The 14,907-nt window shown below is 44.9% G+C and overlaps 1 protein-coding gene across 1 annotated transcript in view; it reads left to right on the top strand.

Moving 5' to 3' along the window:
- The first annotated feature begins 553 nt into the window (after window positions 1-553).
- VIM (vimentin) overlaps window positions 554-14,907 on the top strand; it is a 31,000-nt gene continuing 16,646 nt past the window's right edge. The window contains exons 1-2 of the mRNA XM_089693706.1: window positions 554-1,174; window positions 6,590-6,650. Of these exons, the coding sequence (XP_089549832.1) occupies window positions 615-1,174; window positions 6,590-6,650 (621 nt within the window). The 5' untranslated portion in view covers window positions 554-614. The remainder of the gene's footprint in view (window positions 1,175-6,589; window positions 6,651-14,907) is intronic.

Genomic DNA, 14,907 nt, shown 5'->3' on the forward strand with positions numbered 1-14,907 from the left:
CTGAACAAACTGATGGAGCTATATAAATCCTGTGTAATAATAATAATAATGTTGTACAATTGCTTGGTCGTAGCGAATCATCTTCTTTTCTGCATTTGGTTCTCCCATCCGGACTGATCAGAATACTTCCAATGAGACTGGTTTTAATTGAAATCGATCAATGACAGTGTGTGCCATTTTTCATGCTTGATAGATCTGATCATAATTGATATTTGATGATAATCAGTAACATTCCATGTGAGCAGGATGTCATGGGCTGGTCTCCTCTACAAAGTCTCCCTGACTCCAGACTCCAGATCTCATTAGACTTCGGCCATGTATTGAGCCCTGGAAGTTTCTGAGTGCAAAACTAACCAGAAAATGTAAAGGTGCAGAAACTTTTTTTTTTTTGCTGCCAAAAATGCAATTTAGATGCTGCGGGGTGCGGTCAGGCCCTGCGCGTTCCTATTGGCTGTGAATGAGTGCTGGTCCTCCGCTGTCAGTGCCAGGATTGGTCGCCTGGAGCAGCGCTCCGTCCCGTTATCTCGCCGGGTATATAAGCCGCCCTGGTCGCCTCTTCTCTCTCCTGCTCTCAGTGCTGCCTGGTGGGATCTCCTATAGCTTCGCTCATCAAGATGTCCGTCTCGTCTTCATCCTACAAGAGGATCTTCGGGGGGAACCCCAGGTCCAGCTCCTCCGGCAGCCGCTATGCCACCTCCAGCAACAGGTACTCCCTGGGCAGCGCCCTGCGCTCCGGCGGTGGTGGCGGCGGTGGTCTGTCCAGCAGCAGGGTGGTCTTCACCTCCTCTTCCCCGGCCGTCTACAAGTCCTCCTCGGTCAGGTTGAGGAGCAGCCTTCCCCCAGCCCGGCTCCAGGACACCGTGGACTTCTCCCTGGCAGATGCCATCAACCTCGAGTACAAAGCCAACCGGACCAACGAGAAGGCTGAGATGCAGGAGCTCAATGACAGGTTCGCCAACTTCATAGACAAGGTCCGCTTCCTGGAGCAGCAGAACAAGATCTTGCTGGCTGAGCTGGAGCAGCTGAAGGGCAAAGGAACCTCCAGGGTGGGGGATCTGTACGAAGATGAGATGAGGGACCTTCGCAGGCAGGTGGACCTCCTCACCAACGAGAAAGCCAGGGTGGAAGTGGACAGGGACAACCTGGCCGATGACCTCCAGAGACTCAGAGAAAAGTAAGTCTTGGGGTTCTGAAATGGAGCGGGGCAATCCACCCTAATGTAGTGTTTAATTTATGGGTGGAGGGTTGGTGGGCTGAGGCATGTACTGGTTGCTTAGAGGGGGGATCACCTACTGGGGGGTCCATAGCCTAGGTTCCTCATGGGTGGGGTCCAGAGTCTAGATCAGGGTCCTAAAAGGGGGAACAATCCACCATAATGCAGTGTTTCATTTATGGGTGGAGGATTGGTGGGCTGAGGCATGTACTGGTTGCTTAGAGAGGGGAATCACCTACTGGGGGGGGGGTCCATAGTCTAGGTTCCTCATGGGTGGGGTCCAGGGGCGGACTGACCATTTGGAAACTCGGGCACTGCCCGAGGGCCCGGGTTCAGTAGGGGGCCCCATGAGATGCCCCTGGTACCTTTTTCATAGGCTTTATTGAGTTTGGGCAAGGACACAGGGGCCCCATGATCCCCTATTGCCCAGGGGCCCCATGAGTTGTCAGTCCGCCCCTGGTGGGGTCCAGAGTCTAGATCAGGGTCCTTAAAGGTTCCAATCCACCATAATGCAGTGTTTCATTTATGGGTGGAGGTTGGTGGGCTGAAACAGCTATTGGTTGCTCAGGAGAAGGCGGAGGGGGTTCTTCTACTGGAGGGAAGGTCCAGAATCTAGATTAGGAGTTCAGGAGGTCCTTTAGAGGTAGGGTCCGGAGTCCATATCAGGATTCTTCAAAGGAGAAATTAAGTTGGGATAATCCACCCTAATGCAGTGTATCATTTATGGGTGGAGGGTGATCAGTTGAATAAGCTACTGGTTGCTCAGAGGGGGGCATCATCTACTGGCTCATCAGAGGGGGGAGTTTGTAGTCTACATTGGGGGTTCCTCACAAGGGGGGGTTCATAGTCTACATTGGGGGTTACTAAGAGTCCAGTGTCTAGATCATAGATTCCTCAAAGGCCTTTTCCACAGTCCAGATCAGGGTTCCTCAAAAGGAGAATCATGTACTGGTTGCTTAGAGGAGGAATCATCAACTGGTTCTTTAGGGGGATCCAGAACCCAGATGGGGGTTTCTCCAGAGGGGAAAATCATCTACTGGTTCCTTTGAGGGCAGTTTCAGAGACCAGATCAGAGGTTCCCCAGATGGAGAAATCATCTATTGGTTTCTTAAAGAAGGGGATCCAGAGTCCAGATTGGGGATTCCTCAGATAGAGGAGTCATAAGTAGTTCTTTGGAGGGGGGGAACCAAAGTAAATTAGGGGTTACTTTGGATGGGGGAATCATCACTGGTTCCTCAGAGAAAATTCCATAGTCCCGATCAGGGGTTGCTTTAGATGGGAGAATCCCTTATTGACCACACTTCTATGTAGGCAATTATTTACCCAAAACTGATATATCCTATGTGGGTGGATTGCCCCTTTAACCAATTCATGAATATGGTAGAGAACTAGAAGTGCACACATTTTTAATTTGCAGATCCTACTGCTTAAAAAAATAATTTTAACGTTATAGCCAAATTAACTTATGCTGCTAAATTTGGTCAGATTTCAAAGACCTCTAGAGTTTGCCATACACAATATAATCTGATTGTACAATAATTGATGTAATAGGAGGACATGTGAACAATCCATTCAATGAGAATCCAATCAGGCAGGCCCTTGCAGTACAAAAGCTGATTGTAAGTCTAAATTAAATTGTACTTTAGATTGTATAGTCACCTTAAGAATCATCACACATGTTACAATCTGGTTGTACAATCTTCTTTAGATCTACTGAAAAATATGTAGTACAAAGGCCTGCCTGATTAGATACAGATTGTTTAATTAGGTAGGTGCTTATATGACTTAGTTTTGGTAAATCTAAAGTTGATTTATGGTTAGATTGTAGCACATGTGATGACCCTAAGACCAAAGGGGTATAGTAATCGATTGCAGCCAACAAGAGGTTCGATTTGGTACATTCTTATAACAAAGAGATTCTTTGTTCTGTAATGAAACCTTCTGCCCAGTCACATATTTCTATTGAAGGATAAGGTACCAATGGACGAGCTTTTAGTCTTTATCAAGGTTTGAAAAATTGAGTTTCCAACCCTCAATAATTAATTATCGTCCCAAAAGTTCTGTACTGGTGCCAAACACTCTGATGTTTATTAAATGTGTTTATCAGCACTGAGTTATCTACAGCGACACTCCCAAGGTTCTAGGTTCCATGCAAGTTCTTCTAGCTTGCAGCTTGATTAGTTTATAAATTTCCTGCTGTATATTTAGAAAAAAAAACGATACATTGTTTCCTGTTATGCAAAAGTTTTGGATTCTATAGTGATGTTGAAACTTCTGTATCCACTATAGAGAAGTGAACCCAAAAAATAAATCTTTGGTTTCACATCTTCACTCTAATTCAAAAAAAGAAGAGCCATTTCCTTGCCAAAAAGCTATTAAAATATGTAGGTCAGCCTACTGGAGATCATTAGGGTTAATTTTTTTTTGGCTCGGAACATAGGGACAGCTTATCCACCAGTGTTTAGATTGCTGGTCCAGCAAAAAAAGATGAAAAAGTCCAGCCATGCAAGATAATATCAGGACAGGGATTGGAAGAGAGACGGAGAGGGCAGCCAGAGGTGCTGGTCATACCACCGACAGGATTTTGGCTACCGGACTGTCTGGTATCTCTCTCTGTGTCTGGATGGGTGTGGCAGTCCATTCAAATGGCGATGTGGCTTTCGCACAGGCGCTGGGAGTCGGAAAACTCTTGAGGAAGTGATCTATACTAATATTATGTCAGGACTGGACAAAGGCCAGGGATGAGGTAGTGAGTGCGCCTAAATGTATTGCACCTGGCACTCATTTTTTATTCTTTTAGAGGGATACATCACTTTTTTTCTTTTAACATTTGATCTATTGTAATTATACATATTTACAAATATTTGAATAAAAAAACTTTTATATTTTGATTCATTTTAAGAAGTATTTATTAACGTTAAATGATTTATTTATGGTGCAGTTTAGAAGACGTAAGTCATGTTGTTCAGTTTACTGCAGTGATATCAGACTTTCTGGCGTTCCAGTATGGCTTCTGCAGTTCTGTGTACGGTGAATTAAAGCTGAACTCCAGGCGGATATAAAAGACACCAAAGTAATGCATCTAGGTATTCATTAAGGGCAGGTTCAGATGTGCAGTGGGTCGCTTTTCAGAAGGCATTTGACAGGCTGTGAGAAGGCAGTAGGGGAGATTTACTAAAACTGGTGCACACAGAATCTGGTACATCTGTGCATAGTAACCAATCAGCTTCCAACAGGTTGTTCAATTAAGCTTTGAAAATAAATCCTAGAAGCCGATTGGTTACTACGCACAGTTGCTCCAGATTCTATGTGCACCAGTTTTAGTAAATCTTCCTCGATATGTTGCTTCCTCATCGCCTATTTTAACCCTGAAAATGCCAAAACACCACGTGGATTGCACATGGTTGAAGGGTGGTTGTCATGTGACCCCATTTATTTGAATGGGTTGCCTGCTTTTACCACCCCATGGCCACTCATGTGAACGAGCCCTAATTCTGAAGTTTAGGTATGATTTTTATTACATAGTTACAGTGGTCCAGCTTGAACCAAAATAAGTATGCATATCCCATACCTGAGTGATCCCTGTGGAATTTGCAAATCTCTGTAGTAGTCATTGCTGCTACTGTGACCACCATGATTTTCTGAGTCCAGTGCTCTGCAAGCCGTTCTGCATGGTAAAATAAAGGAGTTGCTCGCTCAGCAATGCCACCATCCACAAGACGCCTTTGCATTCTTTTTAATTAATACAAGGCTGTCTCTGATTGGATGAGGTAGAGAATATGACACCATCACCCTGCCTCTCCCAACTCATCCAATCAGCAGCTCAGTTCAAACTGCTTTCACCTCTCAGCAGTGACTTGGTAGCCCTCCACTTCTAATGTAAGCACAGAGCAGGAATTTTGGGAGGGGAGAACAGGGTAAATGACTTCAGTGGTTCTGCGATTTGAGGATGAACTGCTCCAATGTGCCTGGAGCTACAGAGGTCAGAGGACCTAGTTTTGTAACTGTTAAGAATATGTAGATATTTGAGTATTCATAGCCACTATATTTCTAGTGTATATTTTCAGCAACTTTTCAGCTATAGCTGACCAAAGTTAAAATCCAGGAAAATGACTAAATAAACATCTAAAACAAATATATATGACTGTCTCGTCTGCTTAAAGGATTTGTAAGGCCTCTTTCAGATGGGTATACTACAGTATTCACTCATGCGTGAGCCATGTTCCATGCATCCCTGTGCATGCAATCTCTATTATGCCAATTTGGACGCAGCAATTGCACAGACACACACAGACAATGCTCCCAATCTGACAGCTGTGCAGGTAGGGGTGCATGGCCATGAGCGCATACTGTCTGACCCTCACACATGTGAACACTTATGTGAATGAGGTCTAAATCAATCAGTTTTGTGGTCCAGGGACTCCTTCTAGATAATATAGCCAGCATGATGACCTTAGATTTCTCCATTGCAGTCAAGCAGTAAAGTTTGGTTGCTGGCCTCTCCTCTTTCTATTGATTGGGTCAATGAAGGGGCATGCCCACACTGATGAGCTCATCACTGTGATCTCTCTTCGTGTCAGCAGACGCTCAGTGTTGGACTGAGAACACCATGAAATGCAGAAGAGCTTGACTGGCTTGCACTGACACCCTTCTTTTTCAGTCTAATACCCGCTGAGAAGTCTGTATACAGTAAGCAAGTTGTGCTTCCCATGGGGCCAACTGAGGTGGCTGCCTCTGCTGACACATATGGAGCAGGGGCGGACTGACCATTTGGAAACTCGGGCATTGCCCGAGGGCCCGGGGTTAGTAGGTGGCCCCATGAGATGCCCCTGGTACCTTTTTCATAGGCTTTTTTGAGTTTGGGCAAGGACACAGGGGCCCCATGATCCCCTATTGCCCGGGGGCCCCATGAGTTGTCAGTCCACCCCTGATATGGAGCCATGGTGGGTGGCTGCACTGAGACCGGCATGTCCATGTTGTATTACAAGAAAATATTAATGAATTTGCTTTTTAATATATAAATTACTGGATGAAATAGTCATCTTTTATACTGTGTCTGCAGCTTACATCAGACCTTGTATGATGTAATTGCACAGTTCCAACTCTGTCCTCTAGGGGGAGCTCTAAACTGCTTTATTTTTTATGCCCCTGCTAAAGTCTGTCCTCCTCCATAGCAATCCATTCCTTCCACACAGTACATGTCATTGAAATCTGGACTATGGTTGGTGGCTATGGGTAACAGTAACAGTCCAGCTCTCTCTTCCTCTGATAGGGCTCATTATGTCTTTATGGAGTTATGTTAATTTATCTGCTTTTATATGTGCTCAGCTCATTGGTATAGGAAGAACTAACAGACATACTTTTTGCCAATTTCAGGCTGCAAGATGAAATGATTCAGAGGGAAGAGGCTGAAAGCAACCTGCAGTCATTCAGACAGGTTTGTGGTTTAGGAAATGCAATCTACTATCCGGAAATGCTGCTCAACACCCGTCTTTTCCTGTCCACGTGATCCAGTCCTCATCTTCTATGCAGAAATGACGTGTAGGCAGCAGGATGAAATAAAAGGTGTTAAAGGAAACCTGCAATGATAGAAAGATGCTATATGACTGACTGCTTCTAGTTTCAGCATTTTAAGATGCTGATCTGGAACAAAAATGCAATTCGGAAGAATCAGAGGAAATTTGGCCCTCAGAACTGTCCTATATTGTAGTTGTACATTAGGGGGATATTCTAAATGGAAGGCACCACAACGCTGTGGGTTATGCATTACCAAGCATTACTGCAAAACATAGGTCTGAATTGCCCATAATGAAGCCATTGGATCAGCATGACAGCCAGGGAACTAGTATTTTCAGAAGGAGAAGTCAGCAATGGCACCCTTCATACTTCTTCATTACAAGTCCCTTTGGTAGTCTTCCCATACATATGTAGGTGTGACAGTGGCAGTGGTGCCACCCCACATATTTAAAGTCTAGAATGGTGTTTTATTTTGAAAAAAAAGTTTGGCCAAAGTTTTTAGGCCATACATCTCTTCTGAGTCACAGAAAGCCGTCTGTCAGCTGGCATCACAGAGCCTCTCCAGACTGTGGAAAGATCCCCTCCATATTTTTGGGATCCACCCAGCTGTCTGACAGCTGGCTCTGCTTCCCAGTGCATGACTGAGAGCTGAATCCAGCGGCACCCACCCCTCTCCAGCCAGCGCTCCAGTGAGTGCTGGAGGGTAGAGCCGAGAGAGGTGACTGACAGTCACTGATCTCCGTTCCAAGCTGACCGAGAACTCAGTTCTTGAGCTTAGAGCTGAACGGGTACAGCTGCAGCATCGGTGTGATTGAGGTGAGTATGAATGTTTGTTGTTTTTTTTGTATTCCCATACTACTCCTTTAAGTCAACAGGGAAAAGCCAACACAAGGGGGACTTTTACAACCCTCAGAAATGCATTGATTTTGTATTGTCTATTTTGAATGCTGCTGCTAGACTCATACACCTTACCAACCGATCAATGACTGCTGCCCCTCTCTGCCAATCCCTCCACTGGCTTCCACTAACCCAACGATTAAAATTCAAAATACTAACCACAACTTACAAAGCCATCCACAACACTGCCCCTAGCTACATCACCAACCTCATCCACAGATACCGCCCTAATCGCCCACTCCACTCCTCCCATGATATCCTCCTCTCTAGCTCCCTCATCACCTCCTCCTACGCTCGCCTCCAGGACTTCTCCAGAGCCTCTCCCATCCTCTGGAACTCCCTACCACAGCATGTCCGGTCAGCCCCCACCCTGTCTGCCTTTAGTCTATCTTTGAAAACTCACTTCTTCAGGGAAGCCTACCCCACCTCCACCTAAGAACTGTACTTGCATCACCTCTGCCAGATCATCCCCCGCAGTTATCACCTTTTGAATCACCTCCCCCTTGCTTTAGATTGTAAGCTCCATGAGCCGGGCCCTCCTATTCCTTCTGTACTGAAATGTATTGTAATTGTACTGTCTCCCTTATATTGTAAAGCGCTGAGCAAACTGTTGGCGCTATATAAATCCTGTAATTTAATAATAATAATAATAATATTGTCAATTCTTCTTTTTTCCTTTCTTTTTTCTATGCAGTTCTATGTGCTGCAGATCATTGTGATATACTACAGTACGTTGCAATATGCTACCCTGTGCCAGGGGCGGACTGACCATTTGGAAACTCGGGCGAGGGCCCGGGGTCAGTAGGGGGCCCCAGAGATGCCCCTGGTACCTTTTTCATAGTTTTTTTTTGAGTTTGGGCAAGGACACAGGGGCCCCATGATCCCCTATTGCCCAGGGGCCCCATGAGTTGTCAGTCTGCCCCTGCCCTGTGCAAAAATGCACACCGGCACACACTTTAGTATCGCTGTAGTCATAGCCATGGGTTGGTGAGAATGAGTGCTAAATGAATCCTGTGAATCTGACATGGATGCTATGTACAGATATACGTAGAATTATTTATGTAATGTATTTATTTGAAGGACTGGAGCACGTTTTTTGCTCTACTCCACTCTCGTCTTCAGATTTTTTCAGTTTTAGTTGACATGATGTAATTATTTGAAATATGAAAACATCCTCCTTTTCAATATTGCTCAAAGCACACATGACAGTCACAAGTTGTTTTTCTAAGTCTGTAAAACCATTTTATCCAAAAGAAGAAAGCAGAAATCTCAGTTCTAAGAGTACATGACCCTCATATGTTGAGTTTCTGGCTTTGTTAGTATGAAGCACAATAGAGGGCCACTTGTGTGTCCTTCATTGGTTTTTAGGACTCTGACCCAACCCCGTGGCTGTTCCACCAGACAAAGGAGGTTCCCAGCACAGAGCCTCACAATTGTAGCTCCGGCTGCAAAGAGTTCCTGAGAGAGGGAGAGAGACTGGAATGATTCCTCATCTGTTTCCTTTCCTGACAAGCACTGCTGCGTTCTCACGCTTCCACCGTGGAATGCAAATTTGGGAATTATACCAAGTGCAATAGCTGGGAAGAATAGATCTCTTTGTAGTGCAATTCTATTTGTCACTAGCAGCATTGTATTGTCTACAAAGATGTAAAGAGAAGGATGTCATTTAATTATATTTAAAAATGACCCGAGGTGGCTAATCTTGTGCTTTTTATTACTTTTTTATTTATACATATACTTGTACTTTTCTAAACATATGTATCAATTTTTTTAAATGTGTGCTAATCTAATCACTAAAATCTCATATAAGCTTTGAAGTGTAATCATTTTTTTTTTTTTTTTTTTTTTTTTAATAATGTAGGGAAGGGTTAGACTATCTGTACAGTTTTTGTTGCTATATGTATCCCCACTTGGGGGATTCACCCTCTGTACTGGTAACCATTGTCACTGAAACAGTAAGTGGGGGGAAATCCAAAATGTTGAAGTTGTCCCAGAACAAGAGGTACGGGGAAATGTTCTAATGGGGACACTTGTTTCCAGGTCAACTGTCTAACTGTCCATTCCCTTTACTTTGGGAGATTTCTACTTGCTTCCTGTTGCAGGACAGGAAGTGAAAGAAATCTTCTCCAATGGTACAAAAACATAAAAAAAGCCTTCCATTCTCTATTCAGAATTAAAGAAAAGTTTAGGACGTACATACTCTTTAATTTGGTAATTTCAAAAGTAATCCCCAACACATTTAAACCTGCAGATTTTATTAAAATATTACCTGGCGATGTTCCATATTTAGACACTTGTTGTTATGGGGTGACAACAGTCACTGGCTTGCTGTCCTGCGTAGTCACCCTGTTACAGATGTTTCTAGTGGAGGCTACAAGTGGCCATGTTAATACACAATGTGAAGGCATGGCCCACTCTTGTCAATATCAGGACGGCAGTTCAGAGCAGTGATACTAAGCTCCTGCATGTAAACGGAAGTGGCTGCAAAGAGGATGGAGGAGATCAGCAGTGCTGAGTTTTAAAAATGGATAAAAATAAATATATAGACCTGAACCAGAACAAAAGCACAGCTGTCTTCATTCTGCTCTGTATGAGTTGTGCAAAGGGGTTTTCTGCATGGACATAGTTGGCGTTAGAGGCAGGGTTTGCATATCTGCTGTCCAGTTGCAAGAAAAGCAGTTAAAAAGGAGCTTCAATCTGCTTGAGAAAAATTAAAAGTCAGCAGCTACAGTATTTGTATAAAAGGACACTTACCTGTCCAGAAATACAGCGCTGTGCTCAACTGGGCCGGTTCTTCACCGGACTTCAGCTCCCAGGCACTGGCATGTTTACTATGGAAAGCTGGCTGTGACTCCTTGCGGCTTCTCACTGCGCATGTGCAAGCTGCACTGCTTCCTCTAAATGGCCCCACAGCCTTCTGGGACCTATGACATGTCCCAGAATGTTGCTGTCAGGGGGGGGAAACAACTTCCAGTGGAACTGCCGCTTTGATCCGACCAGAGGTGGGAGCGGGTACCTGTCAAAACAAAAAGGAGGGGGAGGGTAGAAAGTGGAACTTCCCCTTTAGAGTGAAGTTCCACTTTAAATACATGTAAAGTGGAGTTCAAGCTCCAACTTTTTGGTTTTGGATAAAATAGGGAAGGGATAGCATGCCACTCTTACTTTCTTTATGCCTGAATCCCTGTTAGGGAGATTCCCCCTCACTTCCAGACCCCAATAACAGTCAGGAAAGTTTTAATCCTACCCTGTGCCATCCAGAACTAGAAAACTGTTTTAGCTGTACTTATACTTTATTGAAAGGGATGCTGTTCCATTCCGTATCTGCCACCCCTCTCTGCCAATCCCTCCACTGGCTTCCCATTGCCCAATGGATAAAATTCAAAACATTAACAATAAACTATAAAGCCATTTTAAACTTTGCCCCAAATCACATCACCAATGTTGTCTCTAAATATCACCCAAACCGTCCCCTCCACTCCTCGCACGACTTCCTGCTCTCTAGCTCCCTTGTCTCCTCCTCCCACGCTCATCTCCAGGACTTCTCCAGAGCTTCCCCCATCCTCTGGAACTCTCTACCCCAATTGATCAGACGGTCGCCTACTCTGCTCATTTTTAGGTGATCTCTGAAAACCTATCTCTTTAGGGAAGCCTATCCTGCCCTCAGCTAATAATGGAATCTTCTACTCCTCCTACCAGTCCATCCCCCACAGTTACTACCTTTTTTGTACCACAAGCCCCTCCCTCTTAGATTGTAAGCTCCAAATAGCAGGGCCCTCCTATCCCTCTTGTATTGAACTGTATCGTTGCTGTATTGTCTCCCTTTATATTGTAAAGTGCTGAGCAAACTGTTGGCGCTATATAAATCCTGTATAAGAATAATAAATAATAATAATAATAATAATAATGCTGTTACCTTACCCATACATTGCTGTGTGACAGTGTCTCGGGAAAGGGCATCCTCCATACCCCTGATCAGGGACGGACTGACCATTTGGAAATTCGGGAACGTAGGGGGCCCCATGAGATGCCCCTGGTACCTTTTTCATAGGCTTTTCTGAGTTTGGGCAAGGACACAGGGGCCCCATGATCCCCTATTGCCCGGGGGCCCCATGAGTTGTCAGTCCGCCCCTGCCCCTGATACCCACGTTGGCTGTAATCCCTCACTGCTCCTTGCTCCTTCTGGGTATGGAGGATCATCTGATCTGCACCCTGTGATGGTGCTGGAACCTCGCAGCCACCTATAAGCCCCTATCGCAGTGACATGACTGAGGCTTAGTTCACACCAATGCGTTTTTTAGTGCTTTTTGCAGAAACACACTACAGTCCATTTAACATGGTTTCCTTTGGAACATGTTCATATCTATGCTTTTTTTAGCTGCTGCATTTTTGGAAAGGTTCAGAGACTTTTTTAAAAGCAAAAAGCTGCATTTTTGCTCCAATAGAGTTAAATGGAGAATCTGCTGAAATGCAAGGTAGTGCGTTTTTGCAATGTTTTTGCCACATTTTGCGTTTTGCATTTTTATTCTGACCAGCAAAAACAAAATTTCACTTTAACAAAAAAAAAAGAAAAAAAGAGCTGAGCAAAACGCGGTAAAAACACATGTAGAAAAAACACAAAAAAGAAAAATGCGAAAAGCACTGCAAAACGGACAAAAAGTAAACTGCATAGGTGTGAAAGGAGCCTGAGGAAGGAGCGGCAACACTTCCCTGAGTCATCAACATAGTGTCTGCTGCAAGGCGTGGGGAGCTGCCAGGGAGCACAGGTAAGGTAGGTTATATTAGGGTTCGGGAGAAGCCCTTTCCAGGGACACTGTTATCCTGCCCTGCATGGGCAAAGTTGCCTTGCATATTTAAACCAGTACTCTTGGTAAAGCAAAAGCCTTCTTTTGAAGCTGAACTCCAGGCAATCCATGCAGCTCTTTAATCATTAATATATTGTAAATATATTTTAAATACATGCAAACACTTGCAAGTCCTGAAGGAGGGCTGGACTGTGAGAAAAAGAAGCAGCACAAGAAGCCAAACAGTTCATGTGCTGACAAGAAGCACGCTGATTGGAGGAGAGAGCAGAGTGAGAGAGATGAGGTCATCACTGTCTTGTCAGGGGCTGGGGACAAGTCCAGGATTACCCTGGTTTAGAGGAAATTGGTTGAATGATATTGGTCTTCAGACAGAGGACATCTAGTGGCAGAAAACAAGTACAGCAGGGGAAATCTCCGAATTGAAGCTGAATATTTTTCTATTTTTGGTACTTATATAGCACCAACAATTTATGCAGAGCTTTACATATATATTGTACATTCACATCAGTCCCTAACCCTCAAGGGGCAGACAATCTAAGGTCCCTAACTCACATTCATACACATACTAGGGCCAATTTAGACAGGAACCAATTAACCTAACAGCATGTCTTTGGAGTGTGGGAGGAAACCCACACAGGCACAGGGAGAATATGCAAACTCCAGGCAGGTGATGCCATGGTTGGGATTCAAACCAATGACCCTAGTACTGCCAGGCGGAAGTGCTAACCATTTAGCCACTGTGCTGCCCATCCCAGTGAAAGCTGAGTTTGTCATTTTATCTTTTAACAGGCCATTCCTTTTTTTTTATATTGTGTTGCTTTTGGCTGGAGTTCTGCTTGTTGGAGTCCTGGTTGAATAGCACAGTACAAACAGTTGTAGTAACCATCCAGAAATCCGTTGGCAGACCATGAGAATGTGATTTCTGATTTGCCGCCATTTACAGTTACTGCACACCACTACTTTTTACGTTGAGCCCAAATGTGCAGTAACGTTCGGCCTGTTACTTCTGAGCATCGACTTCGTGACTGTAAGGGAGGAGGCCGCTCTGCATTACATAACCTTCAGAATTTGCCGTTTATGTGGATGAAGAAAATATTAAGTTGTGCAATCTGGAGAGAGCTGATGTGGCAGCTGGACTCACCCTGTGCAGCTGTTCCCCCTCCACCATCCTGAGAGGTCAGATTACTTTTTTCTGCAGTATTTCCCAGGGGAAATGCTGGGTATTTATTTGCAGACAGTGGCAGCCTATGGGCTAAAAGTCCGCTGGCCTCCCCCATGCAATGCACTTCAACACTTTACCCTTTTAAAACAGCATATTGCTTTTTCACAGTAATTAGATCGTATTTCTTCTTGAACAGTGAAGACTCCCAACAGTATAATAAAGAAGAACATGAAAATTAACCCCTTCCTGCCCCATACTGGCAGCTCTTAACTGGGTCATAAAGTGGAATTCCAGCTTAAAGCGGTAGTAAACTCTAGGGAGAAAACAGTTTTCCCCTGCAAGACAAAGGCATAATGTGCTAGTATGCACGTGCCAGTGCCGGCGACTCGAAGACTGGTGAAGAACCAGCCTTGGTGAATACGGCACTGGATCCTTGGACAGGTACTGTAAGTGACCTTTTATTAGAAGTCAGCAGCTCCAGTATTTGAAGTATATTTTTTAAACCGACTGAAGATCCTCTTTAACCCCTAGATGCCGAGCGCACACAAATATGCGGCCTCTCGACGTCTGGACCTTGATGCTGATGGCCGCATATTTGCATACAATTTGAACATACAGAGAGAGCATCCCAGCACATATGTCCGTGACTCACAGAAAGGTCCTGATCTTCCCTTGCGATCGGGACCTTTTCCGATCATGTGACAGCGAATCACAGCAGTCACATGACCCTAAAACCCCGCCTCCCGGCTTCTGAAACCTCTTAAAGGGCTGGGAGGTTCCGGCGCAAAGGGGTTAATGTGGAGTTTTGTTTTGGTTTTTTCTTGTGAAGCTTACCTTAAAACGAAGCCCTCACCGCTGGCAGGGCTTCTATCTTCACTCAGTCCTTCTTCCTGGATCGCGGGCTCTGGTGGTTTAAATGGCTGAGCCCCAATGACTTTGCCCTTGCGTATGCGCACAGGAGTCACTTTTTATGGCACACGGCTCTGAAGGAAAGGCACGAGCATGCCGTTCCTTCAGAGTGTATATGCTGGTGCTCTACACAGGTAAATAGGGACACTTTACATTACCTGTCCAAGGCTCCAGTGCCGTCTTCAGCAAGGTTGGTTCTTCACCGATCGCCAGCACTGGCACGTTTAGTGTGGGAAGCTGGCTGTGTCTCCTTGCGGCATCACAGCCGGCTTCCCATTGAGCATGCATGAGCCGCGCTGCACTGTGCGATGGTCCTGCAGCCTCCTGTGACCTGTCCCAAGAGGTTGCGGGGAGGGATTGAACTTCTAGTGGAACCGCCTAGGTGATCTGACTGGAAGTGGGAGCAG

The sequence above is a fragment of the Staurois parvus genome, unplaced genomic scaffold (assembly GCF_062004578.1).
Source record: "Staurois parvus isolate SC_StPar_1 unplaced genomic scaffold, SC_StPar_1.0 ptg000636l, whole genome shotgun sequence".
In the NCBI taxonomy this organism is placed as follows: Eukaryota; Metazoa; Chordata; class Amphibia; order Anura; family Ranidae; genus Staurois; species Staurois parvus.